The sequence below is a fragment of the Argiope bruennichi genome, chromosome 10, assembly GCF_947563725.1.
Source record: "Argiope bruennichi chromosome 10, qqArgBrue1.1, whole genome shotgun sequence".
In the NCBI taxonomy this organism is placed as follows: domain Eukaryota; kingdom Metazoa; phylum Arthropoda; class Arachnida; order Araneae; family Araneidae; genus Argiope; species Argiope bruennichi.
In genome coordinates this window covers 125,494,490-125,520,697 of record NC_079160.1, presented here as the reverse complement: position 1 = coordinate 125,520,697, position 26,208 = coordinate 125,494,490, and the positions used below count along the sequence as shown (strand labels likewise).

The following is a 26,208-nucleotide window of genomic DNA, read 5'->3' as shown; positions in this document are numbered from 1 at the left end:
GATCGTGGAAGTTCTTTTCAATGAACGTCCGTCCTCCACCGCCACTGAGAAAGTGATTGCTTCTTTTAGTTATTGCGAAATCGGGGTATTCTCATCCATTGTTAACTGAAGTGGAATGTATCGATTCGCTCTTAAGCTTAAATGAGTGAATGAATGGAGAATGACACACCCACACATTCGCATGAACCTAATAAGGTTCTTTTTTTTTTTTTTTTAATTCATTGTGATGAAGCTCATAAAAAATAAAACCCAAAAGAACCGGTAGCATTAAAGGGCAGAATTGCAAAATCGGATTAGAAATTTCGTTTACTGATTGCTATTCAGTGATATTTGAGGATTCATTCAAATGTGCTTCTGTTGGATAGGTGTTTTTTTTTTTTAATTTTTTTTTTATTGAAACTTTTCTTTTATTCATAGAAGAGTTTGCTGAAATGTAGAAATGATTCAATACCCTATAATTCCCTAATTTTTTTCACACTTCTTATAAATTATACAGCATGACTTTTCATTAAATGAATGGATACACAGATTTCCACTTCTTTCGATTTTTGTGTAGTTACCTCTCAGATATTTATCATATTTAATATTTAAATTTCTATCTCCTAAGTCCCGTGCATACTTTCATTTGGTTAAAGTTTTATATGATGGCTTAACTTTATAACTCTTAAAAGTCTAGAATAAGCGCAAACTCAAGTGCATTAACGGAATCGAACTAAAGAAATAGTACGTATAGAGAGAGGTGGCCATCTCATGGTTGGGTCGTAGATTTTTTTAGAAGTGTCTCAAGTTCGAATCTCGACTTTGTTAGAGTCCCTTCGTTTGCACGAATTTAAAATAGTTACAGATTCGATCGTTGGTGTAATGAAAGATTCTGGGAATACCTGCTTTATTTTCACTTTGATCAAAATTCGAGAATGAAAATCAAAAAGCATTAACATAAAAAAAGGATTAACTTAAATATTTCCGTTATCAAAAACTCATAAGAAAACTGACCCGTTTTATTGTTTTAGTATATCTAATTTTTATTGATATCATTTTTTCCGATTTGTATTTTTGTCATGCTATTAATAAATGAAATAAGTTTTTTAAATCGATATTTAATCCATTTAAATGAAAGGAAGTAAATAAAAAAATTGGAAATTTGATTGTTCAAATAAATTTGTGTATGTGATAGTGTGCATGTATCTGACCACTTGCGTAAGAATGACAATAATTTGGCGTGTGTCTACATCTGCATCTGCAGTGAATTTTGATTTATTCATATTCCAAGAACATCCTGTATCTATTTAGCCAAAATAGAAATAAATATTAAGTTAAATGCAAAAAAAGGACCCAAAAAGAGAGAAAAGATGAATCCTGCCTGAAGACTTTTTCAAGGGTTCTTCTCCTCAGGTCGGGATTGAAAGCAGGGATTTTTTTTTTTTTTTTTCTGTGAGGGGTTTGACTTTAGTCCAAAATATTGACCCTTTGTGAATTTTGAATTCCTGCCTGAAGGTAACCCTTGAAAAAAGTCCTCAAGCTGGGATTCATCATTTTTTTCTTCTTTTGCATTTAATATTTATTTCTATTTTGGCTAAGTTCATTTGTGTTTTATTTGTAGCAGCATCAGCGATTTCTAAATACAATATATTTTTTATTAGTTTGGTCCAGGAAATATTTATTTTTTTATTGAATTTCATAATGATTGCTTTTCTGACTGATAGTTTCTTACATCTATTTAACTGTTTTCAGTCGGCTTCATTACAATGAGCTATCATAAAGTTATTAAGAGAGAACACATATAGTAAATATTTTGCGGTCAATCCGGTAATGACACGTAATCACATTCGCCGTTACATGTACTCGGTGCGGATGCTAAAAGGTTCATTTTTATGGGATTTTCTGCTGCAACTGTTATTTCTTGTTCTAACATTGCATCGATAAAAATCGAAATGTTTAATTATTTATTTTTTTTAAATTTTCCAGTGGGTGGCTCCCAGCGGACAGGGACTCTGAAAGGAGGAACCATGAAGAAGGTCCCCCCACCTGTTGTGCCTGAGCTTTCTTACAGGAATTCCGGTTCGAGTTTTTCCAGTGGTTACGGAAGTCAGGCGGCTGTGGACAGGAATTCCTGTGGTAGTCTGAGTGCGGATGAACCGATTTCCCCGCCGCCCAATTCACCCAATTCAGGTAAGCCTTCGATTCAAGGTTCTTTTTTTTTTTTTTTTTCAATGGTTATTTGTCCGCATTAATAATTTGCTATTGACAAGCGTTTTCTCTTGTAGATGCTAGTGCATATGGAACGCTGTCTTCCCCCACTAAGCTGTCCCATTTCTGTTTTCCTGATGTCCAGGTAAGCTTTATATATTTTTTTCTTTCACTTAAAGGGCCGCGGTGACCTGGTGGTAAGGTCTCGGCTCGGAATCGGAGGGAATCAGGTTCGAGACCCGATTCCACCGAAGAAACATCGTGTAAGCGGGCATGGTGCACGTTAAATCCGTCGGGACCAAACGTCCTTAAGCTGGTGTGTGCGGAAGTTTGGAGAGGGGAGGACCAGCTTTTGTGTCGTTATCTGACCAGGATTCAAAATGACGAGGTCCGTCCCAAAATAGCCCTAATGTTACTTTAAAGCGAAATATTAATATAACTCAAACTAAACTTTCACTTAAAGCCCTCGTAATTCTAAAATGCTGCACCTGTTGCAACAATTGGAATTTCTTTGTAAAGTTGTGTGTTACTTCATTTAAATCATTGTGTGGAAATTCAAATTATATTTTTGAGTTTGAAATAGTGCTCGAAGTCAGTATATTTTATTATTATTATTATTATTATTATATTTAAAATAAGTAACTCCTAATATACGAAGACTTCAAAGGTTTTAGTAACTTTTAAAAGCATAGGTAATTTAATGTTCATTTTTTAAAACACAATGAACGTTGAAGTAATGCATGTTAAATTTATTTCAGGTCGACGTAGTGACGACTGCATCAAACATTTTTGAGACAAATTTAAAGTAAATTAATACATCAAGCAAGTGAACAATTTCCGTTGCAATGAGTTTCAATTGACGAGGGATTTGCGTAACAATTATTGAGGCTTTTTATTACGAAAATAAATATTATGTGTCTCAAATAAAAAAAAGTAGTTAATTTCTGGTATATATAGTCATATTCAGCATAAAACTTTCTTGTTCCTGTATTGCAGTACCAAATCCTCATGTATGATTTGGACTTTTAGTACCGTTGCTCTTTTTCATAATTTACTGCCTCAAAAATATTCATTCTTAAAACCACTTTTCCGGACAAAAACTGTTTTTATAATTAAAAACAGATTTGACGAGAATAAATGTGTGGAAATGTGTAAAATCTTCTTTAAACCTTCTTTCTTGTATTATAATTTTAAATATACACCAACGAATTACATTCCCCCCCCTTCATTCGTAGTGGATTGAATGAATGAAAAATCTGATACTTATTGGATTTAAGAATATTTAATTTTTCCAAACGTTTCTCTAATATGCATTTTTTTACCCCCATTTCAGAGCCAGTATACTCAAGTTATTGTTCATGCTCAACCGGGGAGTGGAGGATCTACTCCAGTGGACAATCCCCCGGGTGGTCCTCTGGGATGCCCTTCAGGTAGAAATTCTGTTGCAATGTTTTTTTAAGAATGACTTTTGTAGAATACACATTTCTAAAAAAAGCACTTTCAAATATTTTTTTTTTTTTCACCTGACGCATTTAAAGGAGTTTAACAAAATTCTAGCTAGCTACTATCTTCCTGTTTTGGGTGATTTTTTAAATTTCCAGTTTGAGACTGAATTAAGAAATGACCTGTGGTGAACGCGTTGAAGTAGTTTAGAATGTTATCTGCTCCATTGAACTTATAAATATATTGTTGTTCAAATGAAGTTGTGGCGATAATGAAATGGAATAAAAAGTTGCCTTTTTTTAATAGTTTGCCATGCCATGTTAGAGGACCAAGGAATCGATGTCTGTCCCAGCCCAGGTGGTAGTAGTGCCAGTGGTACATCATCGAGACACAGCATGTCGAGTGTGGACAGTGGCCGTGCGTCTGGGTCAGATAAGGTAAAAGGATCAGTTATTTATTTTATTATTCCTATCTTCAGTTTTAGAAATAATATCACATACCAAATTTCTTTTATCTAGTGCATTGAATTTTTTCAGTCATTATGTTTGCATTCATCCGAATGTACAGACTGTAAAACGTCATTCCATTGGCGAATTCGATTCAGCATTTGAAATGGAACTACTCTTTGAGTGATGAAATTGTAGACTAAAATTTTGTATACTTAATCTGTAAATTTAAAATGTTTGCTAAATTTGCAGGTGAAGGTCCATCTGGACCTTAACTTTTTGTGGTTATCGTGTTCATTGGCACTTGACCAACTTATTGTGAATGACTTCGAAATTTGGAGTCAAGAACACATCTGAAGTTTTAGAGCTCGTCGTGTCACTCAAAACATTTTTTTAATTACATTATTTTATCTAAAACTCTCGGTCGAATTTTTGATGGCTCTTTGTATACGAAAAATTTAAAAATGAAAGGCTGTTTTAAGAAAGGCTCAAAGTGTTATTAACATATTTATAAAACTTTCTCAATGTAAAGAATGAAGTTAATTTATAAATGAAAAAAAAATCAAAATGTAACTTTCTTAAAAAGAGAGTGAGATGAAGGAATGATAAATCTAAATTTTTAATCCACAATGAATAAATTACATATGTACTTTGTAATTTCTATTGTTTGAAAAAAAAAAAAAAAACATTTCAAGAGTAAAGAAAAAAAATTCCATGGATTTCAGCTTCATTGAATGATTCTCTTCGATACGAGTAGGGATTGCAATACCGGTATTTTGAGCCATTTGTACAATTTTGTAATACCGGTATACACAAGTTTAAATACCGATTTTTCGGTATTTACTAGTCATTATTTAACTCCTAATGATAGTTCGGTATTTACTATCATTAGGAGTTAAATTGTCTTGTTATTGTTTAAATTGTTCAGGGATTGTTCAGTCCAACATAGCAAAATAGTATACGTTTTTGTTTTTACGTCTCCCTAACGGACGAAATGAATTAGCCTGTGAATACAAAGTTGCATCGTACAATCAAAAGAAGTGATAAAATATGGTATGACAATGGATTGTAAAACCCTCCACCTTTTGCGCATGCGTTAGATGGGTTTACTTTGACAAAATAGGAGTGAGAGGAAAGATGAAAGGAGACGTTTAGGAGGAGATTCTAAAACACGCTGGAACAGTTTACTCCTAATGATGGAACGATTTTTGAAACTGAGAAATCCAATCCAAAAAGCAATAATCGACTTAAACCTGCAAATTAATTTTTCAGATAGTGAATTCAACTTGATATCCAGAACAGGTTGTTTTAACTTAATATAAACTTAATATCAAAACTGGCTGTTGAGGCATTATGCCGGAGAGATTCTAATTTATTAACAGCTTTTGCAATAGTAAATTTCATGTTGCAGTTACTGAAAGAACAGCACACATCACTATCTGAAGAATTATATATTGCATTGAGAAATCGCACAGAAGAAAGGCATACCGAAATAAAAAAATGTCTTATGGTATTTACATAATAATTATGATTTTAAAAATGAAAATGAAAAAGAACAGAAAATAACCAATTAAAATCTGATTAAGTTTAGAGTAAATTTTCTTAAATTTTTTTACCCACAAACCTATTCACATTCAGAAGAATTCGGTTCAGTTATCGAAGATTATGATGACATTAATGTCGATAGTGAAAAGGAATCGTCTCTTGAAAAAAAAATTAGAATGAGCGATAAATAGAAAAATTTCAACGAACCAAAATACAATACAGAAAGCAGCTATATCCAAAACCATGCGACGAGAAACCGATGTATTTGAAGGATTTAGAGATAAATACTTGGAAAAGTATATTGCGCATTGCTAACAGTACCACCAAGTAGCGTAGATGCCGAAAGAGCGTTTTCGACAGCTAGTAATTTTTACACAAAATTACTTTTCAGGCTTAATGACAGTACAATTGATGTATTATGTTTTTTATGATCACATTTCAAAAATTTGTAATAGTACCACAGACTGAATAGTGATGTATCACTCCGCTGACACTTTCAGTGGGTCCCCTCGCAGTTTGGTTTAAATGGTAATGAGATAGCGGATAATTTAGCTAAGACTGCCTCAGCTTGACATATTTCATGGTGATGCAACACTGACTTATTCTGAAATTTCCTCTATCAAAAAGATGGAGTCGAGGGCACTTTGGAGAGTCCCACCTGCTCACCCTTGGTACTTTGGTAAGAGTCCCGGTTGGTGACACCGTCTGAATATCTCTAAAAACCAGCAAACGGCCCTCTCTCATTTTTTTTGAGTGGACACACCAAATCCCTCACCTTCCAACACGGGCGGAGGATCTTTGCTGAATGTCCTTGGTGCAAGGCAGATCAAGCCTCCCCCAATCATATTCTTAAACGTTTAAATTTTACGATTTTTGAGATTTTAAGGAATTTGCTATTGTTTTTGGACTTTTTAGAGATATTTGGTTTCATGGAGCTATACCACCTTGGATCAGAAACAATAACAACACTTTTTTGTGATTAAAATAAAGAAAACGTTCTTTTACTTTTTTGTGATTCTTTATATACTGTTATAATTTATAAGTTACAAATTATTTTTGTGATATTTACATTCTCTAATAAAACTGGTAAATAAAACAAAGAAACACCCCTATTTTCCTAAAATTTCTACTACCGGTATTAAAACCGGTATCCCGGTATTAAGATCTAAAAAATACCGAATACTGGTATTGAACTTTTGGTCCGATATTGCAATCCCTAGATACGAGTGACGAAGGTAAACGAAGTGACGAAGGTATCCCTAGATACGAGTGCACTATAACAAGGAACATTACGGAATAACAACTATTCCCAGGCTATTTATACTGCACCAAGCGATTTGCGGTTATTTATTTATCAAAATTGCATCCCAATAAAGGAAAAGTTGCAGTCTGAAATCTTTAAAATTTTGTCGCTGCACCTGTTATCTTATTTTGTGTATCATTTTTAAGCGCATATCTTATCGAGAATCCAAAATTTCCTACCGTTGTAGAGTATGATCAAGATACTCATATGTCGATAATGGTACCCCCCCCCCCCTCCCAATGGTACCCCATTAATTACCTTGTAAATCACTGAAAAATAAACCAAATACGTTTTCAATCCCTTATTCTATTTGAAAAGAAGAAAAAGAAAGGAAAAACAAAAATGCCTGTTCTTATATATCTGACACACCCTAAAATTTTGTCAGATTATTTTAGAAACATCCTATATAAGCTGTTAATAAAACATTTAATTTCTGTTTTCAGTCGATTGTAAAAGCAATGATTTCTATAAAGCATGTCAAATTTTCGCTTGTTAATTATCATATTAAAATGTTATGTATTAAGGAATTGTTTTTTTTTTTTTTTTTTTTTTAAAGAAGGGACAATAAGGAAGAAATATACGAACATTTATTGATTAATATTTAAAACTTATTTCCTTTTATATGTTTATAAATGCCATTTATTTTCCCTTCGTTTTGATTGAAATGATTAATTCAGTATATATATGTATATATATATGAGATAAATTGTGACACCTTTTCCTTCGATACTTTTTCATTTCCTCCTTCCTTTTAGGCCAGCGGTTTTCCCATTCTTTCATTATGTTCTATGACTTTCGGTTCGGTCCTGTATACATCAGAATTCACATTATTCCTTCTGTAACTTGTTAGCCGCTATTCAGAAAGTAGGTAAAATTATTTAAATAGGGCCAAGTAAAACGAAAAATAATTACATTTTGGAACTATCCATTTCCAAATTTAGTTTTTATAAAATGTTTCCCTACTGAAAACAAAGCTCTTTTCATTCCATTCTTATAGAATGAATCATTAATGTCCTTTATCGAATTTAACACCGTCATAGTACTGTATACCACTACAGTACTGTAATGGCAGATGAAGAATCTACGTGTAGATCCTTTCAGTTATTTACAACTCATCTTGTAAAGGCGCTCATTTTGAATTTATTTTAGACATTGTAACAACGATTGTTTTCAAAGTTAAATAAACGAACATTTTTCATGTTTATAAAATAATTCTTTAGTTCTTTCTAATCATCAGAACACTTATTTATCTAGGGAAAGAATTAAAACTTTAAAGATGGATGTTTCAGTAATGCTCATATCATTTATTAAAATGTTTCCTTTTACTCATTTGCGCTACAATGGATTTTCAATTGTTTTCTTTAACCACAAGGACCTGTTTTAGCTATTCATTGAAGCTGACAGTTTTGATTGTAGTGGCATTCCATTTCAGCATATATCAGTTTACTTCTGTGACACACTACTCACCATTTAATTTAAGTCATTTCAAGTTTGTAAAAAAATGCCACTCTCTTTCTGATACTCTAATTTTTGAAATTTTGTAAGCCTGCAAATTGGAATCCCTTCACTACGACGTCCGAGTGTCGCTCATGTATAGAATAATCGTATTTCTCTATTATTAAGCTGAAATGAATTAGTCGCAGATTTTGCAATTCAATGTAAAAACAATATGAAATCATTGTGCATACCTGTGTGCCATGGACTCTTCATTGCATCAGTGCCTTCCTAAAGTAGAAAATGACACAGAATTATATTAATAAAAGCAAGTACACAATAGAGTGATAAGAAAAAGTTATTTTGATGTCTTAAATGAATCGATTCATTCATTGATGTGATTTGATACCAACTGTGCCACCTGGTTGTGAATTTGTGGGGAAAAAAATGATTTCAAAGTTTTATAATATTGATTATTAGACTTCTTTGGCAATGAACTGGTTCTCTGAAATGATCATAAAATTCATATTATATTAGAATCCTTATAGGGGCATGTTCACTGTGCCAAATGCCATTCTAATTTCCTGTCATTTCATCAAAAATAATAATAAATTGAAATGGGAAGTGATTCAATTTTAGCTCATCAAGTAGTAAATACTTGCTGAATCGAAGCGGGTTTGTAAGAGCTGAAAAGAGAATCATTCCATTCAGGATATGTTTCATGATTTATTTAATATATCAAAGATGGATTTAATACAATTTTCTCTGATTCAATAAAGAAATTCAGCGTACTCCAGTATGAAAGCCAACCGTTAAACTAAATGAGCGGCAATATAAAAAAACAACTAAGGATGCGCGAATTTAAAAAAAGGTATCGTCGCTGTTTATTTCTGAAATGAAACGTTACCTGCTGTTGCCATCCATTGAAAAATGACATTAAAAGTAAACTTTTCTTCATTCAATATGGAAACACAGATTATATCGTGATCATTCATAAATGGAGTAAAAAAAAAAAACGAAATGAAATATCTGTAGCAACAGTTAAAACGATTTGAATTTTAATGACAGCAATAAAATGTATCAAGTTGAGTAAAACCAGGTCAAACAATTTGACGTGTTGAGCGCCCACTCGCGCATACATTTTTCTTCATTATTACTAGAGTTAGAGATAATGGATTAAAAGATTAAAAAGTTGAAAATGATTATTTTCCAGTACACCGATAAAAATATATTTTCCAAAAATTGTTTATATCAGATTTATTTTAAAAAAAATAAAGTCCAATAAAATGGAAAGAGATGCGTCTTTTTTTTCTTTTTTTTTAACACGAATGCATTGTCTGAAGATGGATTATTAAATTGGCAAAATTGGCTCACACATTTGGAGGCCCACAGCTCCCGATATTTTTTTTTAGTAATTTATTTTTGTGTCTTTGTTGAATTATAAAATGAGCGTTTTCAAATTTATTCAAATTAAAATTTAGTCATTTTTTTTTTTATAATTTTGGAGCATTATTTCCAGTTACAATATGCAAGTTTATGTTGTGTTATTCTTTTTAAATGTAATAAAATAGGATGTTTTTAATTAAAAAAAAACTTTCAATCCTTAAATGAAAGATTATTTAGATTGTGTTAAAAAGATTTTATAACTTCTTTATGTAGTATTTATTTTAAAATTTATATAATTCTATACGCTGTACACAACATGCTGATATGAATTGTTTTAAAAGTGACCCGCAGCTAAATGTTTTGTTATTTAGTTTGTTAAAATTTGCTGCTTAAAACTGGTTATACAGATATTAAATTAAAATCAATTTAAAAAAAAAAAAAATCTGATTTTAAAAGTTGGGAAGGGAAAATGGGGGAGGGAGCGACACTTGCAATGCCTAAGAACACCGTTAAAGTACCGATGTCTTTCGCAGGTGGGCTCCCAGAAGTCTCAGTCCAAACACATCCTCGTCGAAACCAGCCAGCACCGGCACAGCTATCACAGTTCCACGTCCAGCGTGTCCAGCGACGATCTCCAAATCATGGGCAACAATGTGGCAGAGATGATGTTGCATGGCTTGCCGGTCAGTTCCTTTATCACCATTATTAACGCGCAATATATCATTTTCAGATGATACTAATACAGTTTTACAACCTTTCATTTTTTAAAAAATTACTTTGCTTTTAAAAACAGGAAGGAAAAAGTTTTTCATGAGAATATCAAATGTTTGTGAAAACATGTTATCTAGGCATCATTTTTTCCTCTTTGAAATACTTTAAAATACACGGTGAAAACGATGTATCATAAAAATTTTATACATAAATATTTTACGACTCGAAGATGGTTTAATTTTATGATAAGTATTTATATGTATTGATGCTCTTTTAAGATAAATGAGATACGTAGAATTGTTAGTGTCATTCTTCTCGTTTCTTCTTGAATATATATATATATAATATATATATATATATAATATTTATAAACGTTTTTTTAAGTACTTCTGTATCCATTGCTCATCCATTAAAAAAATAATGAGCGCAATGTATTTACAAGCCTTGTATAAGTTATAAATGTGACTGGCTTTCTTAAAAAGATATTTCTGGAAAAAATGGAAGAAAAATTTCGCATTTATTTCTATTACGTTAAAATAAATAGTCCTTCAGTTTGAATCATCGCTGTTTATATGGGATATCTATACAACATTAAGTAATATGTTTTTAGCTTGATTCATTTTTTATTTATTTATAACTGATAAATTCCGTATTTTAAAAGAAAAATCTTTTGAAACTCTTTCTAAAACCGTTGGGATAAAACACCACCGCCAGAAATGAGACAAGGTAATAGCGACCATTTCGAGTATTTGTAATCGAATCCGATTTTTAATTTTTTGTGAGAATATGTGTGAATTTTATGAGAACTTTTAAATACACCTGTGTATTATTATGAATGGAATATCTCTGAAAATTTTGTTTGCAAATCCGGAATACAACGTTCGAAAATAGCCATTCCTATGTGCTGGTTATTAGCTGATTTCGTGACTGTTTTTCATTTTATCCACATATTGATAGCTAAATTTACGCTGATACTCTGAAATTCATTCAATAATCGAAAAGGAAAGGGGCAGAGAGGATGATCGATTCAATCGACAGCCATTTATCTTTTGTTTATGCTTCCTTTGAGCTCAGTACAAGAGCGATTAGAAGCGTTTTTGAGCTCGTCATTACTACCCCCTTCTTTGACGAAGAACCGTTTACGTAAGCTTTCTTTGTAAATCGCTTACGTGCGGCCCATCACACGCGTTCTTAGGCGTCTTTGGGTCAAGTGGCCAGCGAAGACACTTCATTTGCGGTGACTTTTTATTTTTTATGAACTTTTGTCGCTCGGCTCTTGCCACCTCTCGCCTACCCCTTATCATTTTATGTTTCTGGTTGAGAAGAAAGGGAGGGAATGTATGGCAACACTTGAATTGCTTGTCATTTGCCATTTTATTGATTTAGCTCTTCTGTTTTGACGCCGAAACTTAAGGTTCGCTTTTTTTCTTTCGAATAGCGAGGGAATACGGCGTCGGTTTAGAATTGTTTTCGTCTTTCGGAATGTGGTGCATGGCAGAGGAAGTTCGCTCGCTGATTGCGTTCAAGTTAAACCACAACCTTGATATGCTGACATAAGTAACCCGGCAAAGCGTTGCCTGTCATATTTTCTTATTCCGAATTGCCCACAGCCAATAACCATCATAAAAGTATAAAACTTTGGGACTGATTTAGGTTTGAGAAAAACATTCAACAGATAAGAAAAAAATCTTGATGTAGCCAGTAGAGTTATATTTCCTTGAACATAACCAGAATGAATCACCCCTCTATCACTCGAAACGTTCCTGTGTCTCTGAATGGTCGAATTGCCACGAATAGTGGCAAGGATATTGTGATGAGTGGTAGTCATTGGCATATATACGAAAGTGTACGACCCATCATCATCCAGAGCAGTTTTAAATTCTACCAACATTCGCGGACTCCGTTTGTACACGCCGTTCCCAATAACCTTGAGTTTGTGCGATCGAACTTCGTTTTTTATTATTTTTATCAACCTAATGATTCAACTCCTGTCGGCATCCTTATAAGAATGTTTTAAACACTGTAGTATGACTACGAGTCAGACCCAGTGACGTGCTGATCTTAAGCGGAAAAAATCCTCAGAACTGTAAAATTGTTGTAAGTTAGGAATTTTCGACCCTTGGATCATCGCAAGTCCAAAATTATTTATAATTTAAAATAATTTAATGAAGATTTTTTTTAAATGTCCGTTTCATACGTATACGTTACAAGCCTTAAACAAATATTTTACACTCTTTAAATCGAAATTTTTTTTCAATATTTATTTTATATCCTTTCATCGCTTTGCCCTTTTCTCATACGTACCCAAAAATTTCTAAATACGGCCCTATTTTCGAAAATACCAAATGTGTTTGATAAATATTCCAGCCAAGGTCGTCAGAGCTTTTGCACTCGTTACTTAAAAGCGTTAGCATTCTTACTAAGTTTTTCGGCCCGTTCCCAGAAACCGGCAGGCAAAACTCGAATAACAAATCGGCGAGCCACTCTTCTAGCCTCTCTCCAGAAGTGGACACCCAGGCATCTTGGGAAGTCATCCATCAAAAACTTTACAAATAAAAAGAGTGTAGGGGGAGGATAAAACGAAAGGAGGGGAGGGAATAAAGAAATGAAGCACTTCTTTGTTTCGAGTGGAACGCCTTCACGTGCTCGCTGCATCGTTTGCCGCTCCGCTGCTCTCCATTCCAGAGTATTCCGACTTCTATTTATTATTCTTGTATACCGGACACTGGAGAAGTGTGGTGTCTGCGTTCCTTTGTGTGCCTGCGGTACCCCTTGTATTTCACGCTTTTTGTGTCCCGAAGCTCATTCCGACTCACGAGTCTTAACACTACCTATGTATAATATTTTATAAGCGAGGTCGCAACTGTAACAATAAATGCCCCTTTTTTTTATTCTTTTTCTAAAGGAACATCTAGCTATGTTTAATTGTTTGGTTTTGTAACGCTATGTCTGATCGGAGGATGGAATGGAATTTTCCATGAATTATTTATTCTTCGAATTGCAATACTGAATTACTTAGTGGGTTTTCCGTTTTGTAGTACAAATTGTTCTAACCTGTTGAGTTTCGGAAGAGAATTGTAGAACTGAGTCATAAAAATTGCAATTCATTTTTTTAATTTATTTATTTTAACTTATGGCGAGATTAAAGACAAGTGATTGAATTGGCTTGTAGCAATAATATAAATATATATTTCATAGTTTATAACATTTGATAAAAAATTACATTTTATTTGTCACTAATATTACATTAAAATATTGCGAAACAAGAAGAGAAAGAATTCTTATAGAACACGTTAACGACAGACATTGAGTCGATGAAAATTTCGAAAATATGTATAGGCTTACAAACAAAATGCATTCATAAAATCCGGATATCTGGCATAGGTAGGTTGGAACTATTGCTTGTCTTCTTCGTTCGCTAAAGCTTAATCCATTCGACATCTTCTTTTGTCATCTTTAGTCTCTCTATTACGAGTTATTTTCGGTTGCTCCGAAGAATCTTTCTCACAAATTTCTGTCCCTGTGACAAAAGGCATCAGAAAGAACTATTCCATGCCTTTGATCTGGTAGTATTTTATTCTATTAATTGTCATATCGACATTTATGTACATTAGCAAACGTTGTTTTATTTAATAACAGCATTTTCAAAATTGTAGATTTATTTTGATAGCTCTCTTGGCAATCAACCAAGATTATTTTATGCCTTCCTTTCGTTTGATTCTCTGTACACCCCATGTGTGTGCAGAATGTGCTTATTATTCTAACAGCTTTTTTTTTTTTTTATTCGAACAAATTTGGTGTTCTTTACTTTTGTATCCATGCATCTGCCCAATTGCACGTCTGCTTATTGACCAACATTTGTTCTTTAATGTATACATTTAACACTCATTTACCACTCTTACGAGGAGGAGAGGGGAAAGGGAAACACTGAATCGAAACTCTGAGCACCAAGCCTCACTATTTCGAGACAAAAGATGTGAGGCACAGCGTGTCACTGCACATGTAGAGCTCTTGACGCCGGTCGTTGAGGAAGAAAGTTGCCGGCTTCAGCATTTCCCACTTCAAGTGGACAAAATGGATGGTACTTTATTTACGAGGAGGATTTTACAGCAGCTGCGACATTTTCCTCATCCCGCTAGCATGTTCCCCATCTGGACGGGTAAGGTCCCTATTCAGGACAGACGTATTTTTCGATCAAACTTCCAAAATTCAGGCTTATTTTTGGAGAAAAAAACTCCCCGTCTCTGTATGTCGGTGCTGAGACACTACGAAGTTTATCAGAAGTGAAGTGTTGCGGACCGGATAGTTTATTTTTATTTGCTAACAAGTGTCACTGTTTTGAATGGATTTGTGTAATAACTAATCTCATGTTCAACTTATTTACGAGCGTAATAATGAAGAACGAAATTCTCGCAGACATCTAAAGAATAAAAGACATCGAAGTCTGATCGTCCTTCTATAATTTTGTGCCTCTCCATATCAGTGGGCTGTTTGGCAAAGTCGCATTTGCCGGTAAATGAATGCTAAGTTAAAGAATAAAAAACTCAGAAATAAATTCGTTTTCTTATATAACATCAAGTCTCTATTCCCACCTCCAACTTAAAAAAATAATTATAAACTAAATTCATTAAATAAAAGCTAAATTAATTTATAAAGACAAAAACACGAAAAAGAATTAAATTTCCGTATGTACTTTATTGATTTTATATCTTGAAATGAAGATTATTATCCTGCTTTGTGCAGATTTATCATAATGAACCTACTTTTCATAAATATTTTCACGGTTTTCTAAAGTTTAAAGTCTGTGACATTTTTGCGACATTTTTTCAAAAATGTAATCCCCCATCTTAATGTATCACATACTGTAAGCATTTCTTCGAGTCAATCTTAAAATAATAATAATAATCGTAATATTATCATCTTCGTCACTCATTATAGTGTTATGAAATTTAGTATCTTCATTATATTTCGTACACTATGCCATGCTTCTAAAAATCTTCAGCAGTCGCCATACCTCCATAATTGTGTCGAAAATGAGACAGTTCTTCCCGTCTTCATTTGCCCTCTGTCTTTCAGGTGCTACCAGTTTTCACGACAACCGAACTGGTGTATTTTGCGATGTGCTGGATGAAAAGATGGCGCCACAAACTTCATTATATGAAAATTAACTTTCATAATATGGAGAGTAAACAAAGTACTTCCATGTTCTGTAAACAATTTTATTAAATAGAAATCTTTGTTGAATGCCGTCGGGGTTATTTTTTTTTTTTTCGTTTTAATTTAATTTATTTATATCTTTCTTCATACTTCGAAGTCATGTTATTAACTTTTGTGTCTCATTTAAAAGTAATATAGCACTTAGGTAACTATTTTCTATGGTCCTTTATTATAGCAATAACAGAAAGGGAAGGAATTTACCGAAATTCGAGCGGCAATATCTGCAACATATGATGTTCCTTATTGCTGTTTACTTTATCACCAAGTATTTCACTGAAATATGGAATTTTATTAAATGCGCGCACAGTACACTCCCGAGTATCCGACCTAATGTGGCATAAGGACTGCTGAACAAAAAAGCCGGATAGGCCGGAGTTCTATGAACGCCTTTCTTTGATCACCAATACCAGAAGACAAAGTTTTTATACCCAAACTCAATGTTATAATACGTATTATCTCACTTCTTATAGAGTAATAAGTCCACCATTTATCTCAATGTGCAGCCGCCCGGTGAATCTTAGAAGCAGTTGCCTGTAGCATGTCGAGTTAAAATAGAAAATTCTGTAATGTTTGTTTATATACTGCACTGCACATTTCGGGAATTTATTAAAGAAAAAGTAAGTTAAAAAACATAAACTGTTCGCATTTTAATATAAATTCTGTAATGCACAACTTACAGGCAGGAAGCATAAACAAAGTGATAAAGTAAATCTTAGGCTTGATTCTTAAGAAAATGGGCTCAAACTGATTTTATTTTTCACTGATAAATGATTATACAGATATGAAAAGGTAACCCTAAGATAAAAATCAAAACTTACAGTTTTTAGGTTTTGAAAAAGTCTTTAACGGATGACTTAATAGACCCTTGTCTTCCTCATTTAATTACGACGAAAGGAGACTAGGCTGGATAGTCGCGAACTGGATACTCAGGAATGTACTGTATTTTTTTCTTATTGTGATTTCCTAGGAAAATTTCTCTGACATCATAGAAAAATAACTGTACCCTATTTTCATCCATTAAAAATAACTTGTTTTAATTAATAGACAAGCAAATATTTTGGAGACTTTTATTTTTTAATTAATAATTGAAAAGTCAGATCAATATATTAAATTTTAGGAATTAAATGAAAGTCCATCCATGCTAGTTTTTAAGCTATCGTTTCATACTAATATTGATATTAACACGAATTTTTCACCACGTTAAAAATTGTATTTTAACATCATTCGTTTGGGTTCATTGCATAAACTTTTTTAAATTTTTTTCTAGAATTCACAGCATTTCTGAGTGAAATGTCAGCCAAAACTTTTCTGGCCTCAAAACAATGAGTTCAGTTTATTTATATTAACGTGCCGTCTTGAAGCAACACTAGGGCTATTTCGCGATGGGCTTCGTCATTTTGATCGAGATGACACACCACACCACACCACCGTTAAAACAACAAATGCAGTGTCAGAGGCGAAGTAGCGGGTTCGAAACCTGAGTTTAAACAAGCTGTTTGCGCGCCCCTATTGTACTTTCTGTTTTTTTTTTTTTTTTTTTTTTTTTTTCTCCTTTAGTGTAGGAGGAGAGTTGGCGAGTAGATTATTCGTCTTTTGTCATCTGATCGCGATTCAAAATCTCGAACTAATCCCCAATATTAGTCCCAAAGTAATCTTGAAACTACGAAAACAGGACATTAATACAAATAAATTGATAAGTTATTACATATTTAAATATAACAGTTTCGCTTTGTGCTTCTTTCTTTGACGAAATTGTTTATGAAGTTGATCGTTCATTTTATGTAATCAATTTTAACATTTAAAATATATTTCAATATTTATTATGTCATTCATTTTCCTTCTTCTTTTTTTTTTTTTTTCCTATGAATGATTTGAATAACAGCCGTCTCTGCCCGATTAGAATAACCAGATGTTGCAGAAATTATTTTCCTGACTTTCTTGTTTATGTTTCAAATTTTAAGTGTAAGCTTACTCACAAAACTGTTTCTTCTTCTTCTTCTTTTTTTTTTTTTTTTTTTTTTTTTTCATTGGGCATGAAGTAGGGCAATGAGAATATATTCAGGGATTTTGCTCTTTTTTTCATTTCGTCGTTTAATGCAGGCAGTATGGGTGATAAAAGGCCATAATTCACTGCAAGAAGATAATAAAACCCTTCCAATGGAGAAAGAAATGGGGCTGATAATCTTCTTCTTTTTTACTCTCCTCTTTCCAGTTCATATTTTACTATCTCTCCTTTTTTGTAGATAAAGCCGTACTCTGATACCATCTTTTTGTTGATGTTCCGCTGTAAATAATCCCTGCCTTTTTGTTTTCTGTCGCGAAGCAGAGAGAAGTTAATGATCCATAATGAATCCACGGATCTTCTTGCGGTTCTGTCTTTCTGATATCGCTCGGGATTTGGTTCGTTTGCTGCCTCTTGGGATAACTTTTGTTTGGCGACTCAATTTGGCGAGATGTCTGATATTGGCGAAGTTTATTCATTTCTCTGGATTAGCTTAGTTTCCTCCCGCTCTGTTGATGAATTCCGCATATGAAGAGACTTGGTTAATCGCTTTTCTTTCTCTCATCCTGACAATTTTTCATTGCTGTATCATTTCTAGAGCCATTTTCATAAATTATATCATTTGATTTCAAACTTTTTGCCCCCCCCCCATCTGCGAATGATTGGAAATGCGAGAATTCATTTGAAAATAAAAAATCTTAACACAGAAACTGCGATGTGCCCGTTTAGTTTCATTGTAATCTGAGCAAAGAAATGCTTTAACTTGGATGCCGGTTACGAGGACTGTCAAATGCATGTTCCTAAACAAGTAATGCACAAGGTAATTGATGATAAGAATAATGAGCGCTACTGGAAATATCATTTAATATTTATCATTTGAATGACTTACGATCGACATATTTTGATTAAAATTGTCTTTACACTCTGAGATGATGTCAAAAATACATTGCTTTTTTATTCCGTTGATGAGCCTAAGCGTTTTTTCCCATATTCTAGAATACGCTGTGCGTACTTCTCAAAAGTTATTGTAATTACTAACAAAACGGTTTACAATTTTTTTCTCTACTTATCCATAAAGTCTAAAAATGTCCAAATTTTGATAAAAGAATGGCGATTGATCAGATGTGGCGAGCTTTCGCGTTAAAAATGCAGATTTTGTTAAATATATTTCAGATAATTTTAGTTGAACGTTCTGAGTGATATGAATTCGTCAGGGGTAAATACGAGTGTCCATGGGTTGCCGATGGATTCAGCTTCTGTTCACCAGTCACATATTTTTAAAAGCGCTTGAAGTTTTTCCATTTAGTTGTTTCAGAACCATTAAAAAAGTGTCCGAAAAATGTGTTGTTCGAATGCAATCCCCCTTCCTCCCTAAAAAAGCAGATGCATGTATTCAGCGTTAGGTGTGCATACTATAACAAAATAACACGCTTTTCTAATAATGTAAAAATAAGTTTGTCTTATAATATTACTCTTTATTTATTTTTTCGTTCTTTTCTTTTATGCATAACTTAATCTTGATGGCTTTCTCTGCAAAATATTTTTAAACCCTTCATTTCAATAAACATGTTACTCCTACTGTTTTAGAAACCTTATATAAATATATTCAATATACTTTGTTTCTTTCTTACTTTCTGCTATTTCACCTGAAATTCGAAGTTTTAATTTTATACTAGAAGTGATAAATTTGAACAAATGCGTTAAAATGTTTGTTGAATCGAAGTATTTTCTAAAAAATATATAGTAAGGAAGAAAAAACATTTAACACTGAAGTTTTTATATAATTTCAAAATATATTTAATTAGCGGTTTTATGTAAGAGAAAATGTTCCAAAAAAATTTTCTTTAATCAATAAACAATTTTAAAGTATTATAATTAGAAATCAAATTGTCGGGGTAAAAGAGCAATAATATAAAAGTGTTTAAAAACACGCAAACTTGAAAAATGTTTTGTAATTCCTTACTTCTGAAATTGAAGTTTAACTGTAATCCTCACAGTATTTAAAAGTTTGATAAAAAGCATGCTTTAAGAAAAAATCGAATGAATAAGGTAGAATGTAACAAATCTTTATTTCTTGACCATTCACAATAGAAAATGTAATCCCGGGAGAAAGGAATAATTGCAACCATGAGAACGATCTGAGTTTCATTTACGAAAAGGGGGGGGGGCTTCTAAAATGCATTTAAAAACATCTTTCAAAGTTAATAAAATCTAAATTAAAAAACTTTGCGGCAACTTAATAAATATCATTGGAAGAAAAACAAACTAAATTCTGAAATGACATTAGAATATTTTACAATAATTCTTTCAGAATTCAGAACTCTTGTAAATCAGTTCATCGAAAATTAGTGCTCCTAGTGGGCATTTAAAAATAAATATTAGTGTCGCCTGAAAAAATATCAATTTTTCCACTTACATAACTTGGAAACTATTGATGAAGTGCACCCTGCTTTGTACTTCTCGATCAAAGGATCAAGTTTGTGAAACGTCCATACACACTCATTCTTCCCACCCCTTTTATTATTAATAGAGATACTTCAGTGTTTCATTTTTTTTGTTACCTTAGCATTGTATCTGCATTGCATAACTATGAATTACAACAGTAAAATCGATCTCAAAACTCAATTATTGAATGCCCATATAATATTTGTCATTAGTTGATTTTCAGCAATTGTCGGGTGAAAATCAAAATCCCTATTTCGCCAATAGCGCGATGAGATTCCCACTCTGGCACACTGTCTCTCTGGAAGTCCATAACTTCCCGGCAACCCTCCCGACTCCGGACATTTTTCCCTGTGGGCTCTCATTCGGTTCATTCCGCGCGATCACAATAAAACGTGCGCGCCGCTTCCGAATTTCGCTCTCTTCCCTTGGATTAACCACCCCGGAGCATGGGAGCTTGAACTTTCACCCCTGCCCCCGGGAATGTCGCGAGGGGTGAGGCATATCTTAGACGCTCCCCATTGGATGGCACAATATAAGGTAAGGCATTCTTAGAAGTTTGTTTTTTCTAAGGAGGGTGTTTATTTTTTTGTGATTTTGAGAGACACCCTCTGTGCCACTGGACAGGAGGAGGTGTATTTTCACAGTGGACTATTGTTATCTGCTGTGGATTCTGACCGCATAGTCTGAATCGCTGTTTCCCCAGGTAGCACAGCCTGTAGCCCAATATTGTATGATATTATATAAAATTATTCAGTAGCAAGCAATATTATACAATATTGCAAATATTGTTTTATATTTTAAAATATTGTGCAATATATGTGTGGACCATATGCTACTGGGGTCGTTGCGCCCTGCCATACTATATTACTATCTTTGCCGCATTTTTAAAAATCTTCCGCTTTAATCATATCTGTAGTTTGTCTGCAGCATCTTCCCACATTTCAATTAGTTTTATAATTTTTTCGAAAATTCGTTTAAATGCATTAGAATGCTGTTTCTTACGAATATTAAGGAGCAAACTCTGATAAAGTAAGACTTTTATGTTATGAATTTTGCTCTAAAATAAAACAAGTAGAAATCAAAGTAACGAAGCTTAGAAATATAGGATGAATTTTTCTGTATTCTTTTATTTTTTTAAAAAAAATGTTATGATTTCATATTTTATTTTAAACGTTGCAACTTAAATTCAGGTATTTAGCATTGTTTGTAAACCGAAAATGATACATAATGAAATAAATTTAGGCTTCGTAGAAATAGCATACTAGAGATTTCGTTGCCATTTTATGATATTAGATAATTAATTTAATAGTCAACCCTCTTTGTTAGCATCAAAAAATGTTTTTGAAAATCCTGTATTTTATCTGATTTTATTAAATGTTTTCTGCCACTGGGATTGCTTATCACACTTCATCATTATTGCAGTATTCGTGGAATAATTTGTCAATATTCCACTGGTTGCCATAAATGAGCTGATCTCCTCCCTTTTATGAAATGAAAAGATTAAGTTTATTGCGTAAGAACAAGTCAAGTGAAAATGAAATCGTTGATTTTAGTTATCATTTGATATTTAACCGATATCGAAAATTGTAAATATATATATTCTTCATATGAGCTAATTGAATAAACATATTTAATTTATACTATAAACTAGAGGGGGGGGGAGATGAGAGCTCGATTCTTCCACAGTCTAGTCCCAGTTCGGAAGTGATGCCCTCCATTGCTAATTTTATTTTAATAGATTGAGTGCCGATGCTGTGTGCTGTCACAAACAAAAAGTCGAAAACTGATGAAATCCAGCTAAATCCAAATTGATGAATGTGGAATTAGAACTAATAGAAGTTGAGCTCTAATAAAATATTTCGAGACACATCATCTGCCGAGCAAGCTGATATCAGACTTTTCTATGAAAAATAGACTTGGAATGGTTTGAGCATGAGAGTCCATTTCATCGTTGGATAGGAACAGTTGTGTTTACCGGAACTGTGAGGGAATAAGTGCTGGTCTTCGTAAATCTCTCAAATTTCTTGAGAGTATCGTGATTTTTGTCTTCCACTTGTTCTATTTTCAATTTAGTGGCATATTAAGAAGAATTGGTGACGATTCTTAAAATTCGGTTTTGTATATTCTTGTTGTTGTTTGGTGATATTCCCCAAATCCAAGCAGCGCCCATTCATCAAGGATTAATTGACTTAACGTGGAAACGACTCCGAAAGCCTCCCAGGCCAATCAAGAGTCGTCAACGGCCATCAACACACCCTCTGCCAGAACGGAGGGCGAAGATTGAGCAAGGATGTCCCCCGTCGTTTCATTTGCTAAGACGATAATTGGTGAGGTTTTAGACGGTGGTGTGTCTCCACCCGGGTATCGTTGCCAGATCACTCTTCCATGAATACATGAATGCCAAGTGCCTTTTTACCAGCAAGGGTCCTCTGCCTCTTGCACAGGCTTGCGAAGGATGTGGCTCTCAGGGCTTGAATGAAGTTGCGCTAATGTTTTGGATGACTGGCAAATATCGAATGCTTACTTTAACTTTTAAGCCCGTGATATTTTTTGAATTATTCAGCAGTCTTACGTATGTTGACCATGCAGTCATTACTTTCGTGCAATTTACCATTCGAATTATGAACTCGGACTAAAAACAATATCAAATTGCATCGCACATTCTGGTTAGTTTGTCTAATCTGAGTGCAAAGAAAAACATATTTCGATTGTGATAATCTTTTCGTCATGACTTTCTCAAAAAATAAATGACTTAATTTTGTAAACTTTTTTTGCGTGTAATGTTTTTATAATGACCATGTTATGTTAGTCTTTAAACGTCTCCAGTGGGCCTCGTGCAAAATCTAATTTCATTCAAACCTCCTTCCTCTTTACTTTGTGTCGAAAGACGAAAATTGAATACTCAGATGTATACATGCACTAGTAAATTATAATTCATGAATGTAAATAATTTATAATTCCTTTTAGTATGTAGTATTAAATATCAGAATGAAATCGTCTTCAATTTTTTTGCTTATCATTTTCAGTATTTTATGTATGTTATTGATATCAGTTTATTTTGTAAAATAAGAAAGTAAGAATATTTGAGAGAACTGTGTATCGATGGTGTCCATGGTATTAATAAAAGTGACAACGGGGAATATTTTCATTAAAAAAACAGAAGTTTTTGTTATTAATTCTCATTTTCAAACTGCTATAAATAGATGGCATGTACTGTGTGATACTTTCCACTCATGCAGTTAAGAGTTGTAGTTGATATGGCAACATCCGACTAAATAGTATTGAGAAAGCTCGCCTTGGCGATTTGCACTCTTATATATTTCCTTCATCGTAGGATCGTTAAACGCAAGATTGCCCATTCACTATGATGTGTGTGATGTTTCAATTTTTCTTTTAATTGAAAATTATAAACAAATAATGTGTTTTAACATAAATTGACAATGTTATTGGAAAAGTCGGAGTGAAACTTCTATCCTCTAATACCTTATACGTCGCAGCTGGCTTTATATTAATTAAGAAGAGGAATGTAAACAGTTGAAACAATATATATGATAATATAGCGTAATATTCTAAAATAAAACGCATAGAATAGATAAACAATTAGAGAGGTTTCGCTTTTGAAATTTTAATATATTTAAAATATTTCCCATATACTTAGTTAATAAATATTCGGTTTTTTTTTTTTTTTTTTTTTTTTCCTATTTTATTTAGGGCCCATAATTTGAATAATCCCATAAAGTTTACAAAAATTTTAAAAAATGAATTAAAATCACTGTTTTGAAGTTACGAAAGATCCGTAATTTGTTATTATGACAAAGTTATATATTAAAAAACTGTTATTTATTCTAAATTTATCTGTTTTGTATGAGAACTAATAATCCGATTTTGGTCTTGCCATTTTATCGGTTTGATTTTGGCGTCGAGGATAACGGATCCGACATTTGATTTCACCGAATGTCTCGTTTAATTATTTCACTTCTTCAAACTTTTTTTTTTTTTTTTTTTTTTGTCTCACCAAATCAAGTGTGATATTAATTGCACTCGATCAAAGATAACGTTGCCATATTTTTGTTTATTTCCCGGGCAAGTATAATTTTTAGAAGTATAATGAATTAATTGTAGATTACCAGTTTATTCAGTAATTATATAATAAATTACCCTTGCTCTTTTCTTTGTAGTATATTGCGAAAACCTTTGCTTTAACTCCTACAAAGTATGCATTATATGATTTCCGAATTGATATTCTATTTTCCTACAGAATTTGCTGTATATAGATAAAAGCACTTCGATGCTCTCAAAATGCTCATAAAAAAAGGGACAGCCTTTCTATTCAATTTGTTGAATATTTTTCGAATACGGAATCGTTTTTCCTTTTTTCTTTCAAATAGAATAAATTCTTGACTTTTGTACTGTAAAGTAATATTACTTTCAGTTTGTAATTTGGATGATGTCTATAAGGTAGGAGTGGGCTTAAATGGATCGCGATCGGCCGGTTGACCGCCAAGACGTTTGGGATGACCGCCTTTACTAAGACCTAAGACGCGCGTACTAAATGAAACCTATTTATGGAACACCGATATAATATATATATTCCTTTTATCTCTTGAAGAAAACTAAGTTTTTCTCCTTAAAAATGACATACTTTTAAAAGCACGTAATTCAGAACCTAAAAATAACTTTTGGAATTAAATGAACGAAGTTAAAATATCCTGATTTAAAAAAAAAAATGCATTTAATTTTTACATCGTTCTCTGTCTCTACCCACCTGTGTGAATCTGCATTTTTAACTATGAATGTAATTAAGAAAAGATATCGTTCCCGCCTCACAGACGGCCACTTGGAATCCAGGGCAAGATGAGCAGTTACTAATTATATTCCGAGATATTCAAGAGGGTCGGGCAGTATGTAGATGGAGTCTGCTACTAACTAACTTCAGATGAAAATATTTTTAATGTATTTCGAATTTTTTGATATTAAATGCATCATTTGATATTATTATATTTGTATCTTGCTATTATTACCATAAATTTGTAGTTATGTAGGTAAGTGCATATTCCTTATTTATTATTAAGTTGTAATGTAAACCCTTTTTTTTTTTTTTTTTAACTCACCACACCTAGACTGGACCGAAAGACGTTGAAAAATTTAGAAGTAGCCCGTACACTGAAAAGGTCTGTTCACCCCTGCTGTAAGAGAGCAGGAGGTTCAAAATTATTGAAGAGGATTAAAAATGGTGCGAAGTGTAACTGAATTTGAAATACATCTTTCATAATTATAGAATTTCATAATTATCACCATTCAAATAAAAGCATTTATGGGTGGAATTTGTTGATAAATAAGTAATTAATTTGTGAATTTTTGGTGCGTTTATGAGTATGGCGTGCCCCAGTGTTTTTCGTCTGAATAATAAACCAGCTCATTTATTAAATGAATCCGCAATGCGGTTGTTTGAATTATTAAACTAGTTCCGGCGAGTGCAGTGAATGTTTTGTTTCAGGCATTCAGGTCATTTTGTATGTAGCAATTTTAAATGATAGCATTTATTTCTTTATAAATATTGTTTCCATTCTTAGCGAATGCAATAGAATCATAATAAGAATTAATTTGTCATGTTTTCTATACATAAAGCATTTAATTTATTTATTAAATTATTCGTTAAATACTAGACTGTAGTTGCATTAAATTTATTTGTGGGCGATTAAAAAGATGACACAAAAGCTGTCCCTTATTTCTTGTAGTTAGCGACGACTGATAGACGCTTTTCTGGGATATCATTTGGTGGTGATAATAAGAAAATTTTATATTCTAAGTTGGTATCTTTCAATTTAGTTTAGTGAACGAAAACTGCATTTATTACAATCGTGTTGTATCTTTCATTGACTTTTTTTTACTACATTAATTGAACATATCATTGTGTTCGTAATGCAAAAATAACATTACGTGAGCCCTCTTTTGTTGAAGAACATTGTTAAGAAGAAGAAAAAATTGTATGTTTAGTAAGCAAATGTTGAAAGGAATATCTTTTCGCTTTTCTTTATCTTTAATGCACAGATATAAATTTTGAGCCGCTACTCTATAAATAGTCGTGA

The 26,208-nt window shown here is 32.9% G+C and overlaps 1 protein-coding gene across 1 annotated transcript in view; it reads left to right on the top strand.

Moving 5' to 3' along the window:
• Positions 1-26,208, top strand: part of LOC129987936 (caskin-2-like) — a 357,174-nt gene that overhangs the window by 252,824 nt on the left and 78,142 nt on the right. Inside the window, exons 11-15 of the mRNA XM_056095944.1 lie at positions 1,966-2,169; positions 2,265-2,332; positions 3,521-3,617; positions 3,937-4,067; positions 10,278-10,427. Of these exons, the coding sequence (XP_055951919.1) occupies positions 1,966-2,169; positions 2,265-2,332; positions 3,521-3,617; positions 3,937-4,067; positions 10,278-10,427 (650 nt within the window). The remainder of the gene's footprint in view (positions 1-1,965; positions 2,170-2,264; positions 2,333-3,520; positions 3,618-3,936; positions 4,068-10,277; positions 10,428-26,208) is intronic.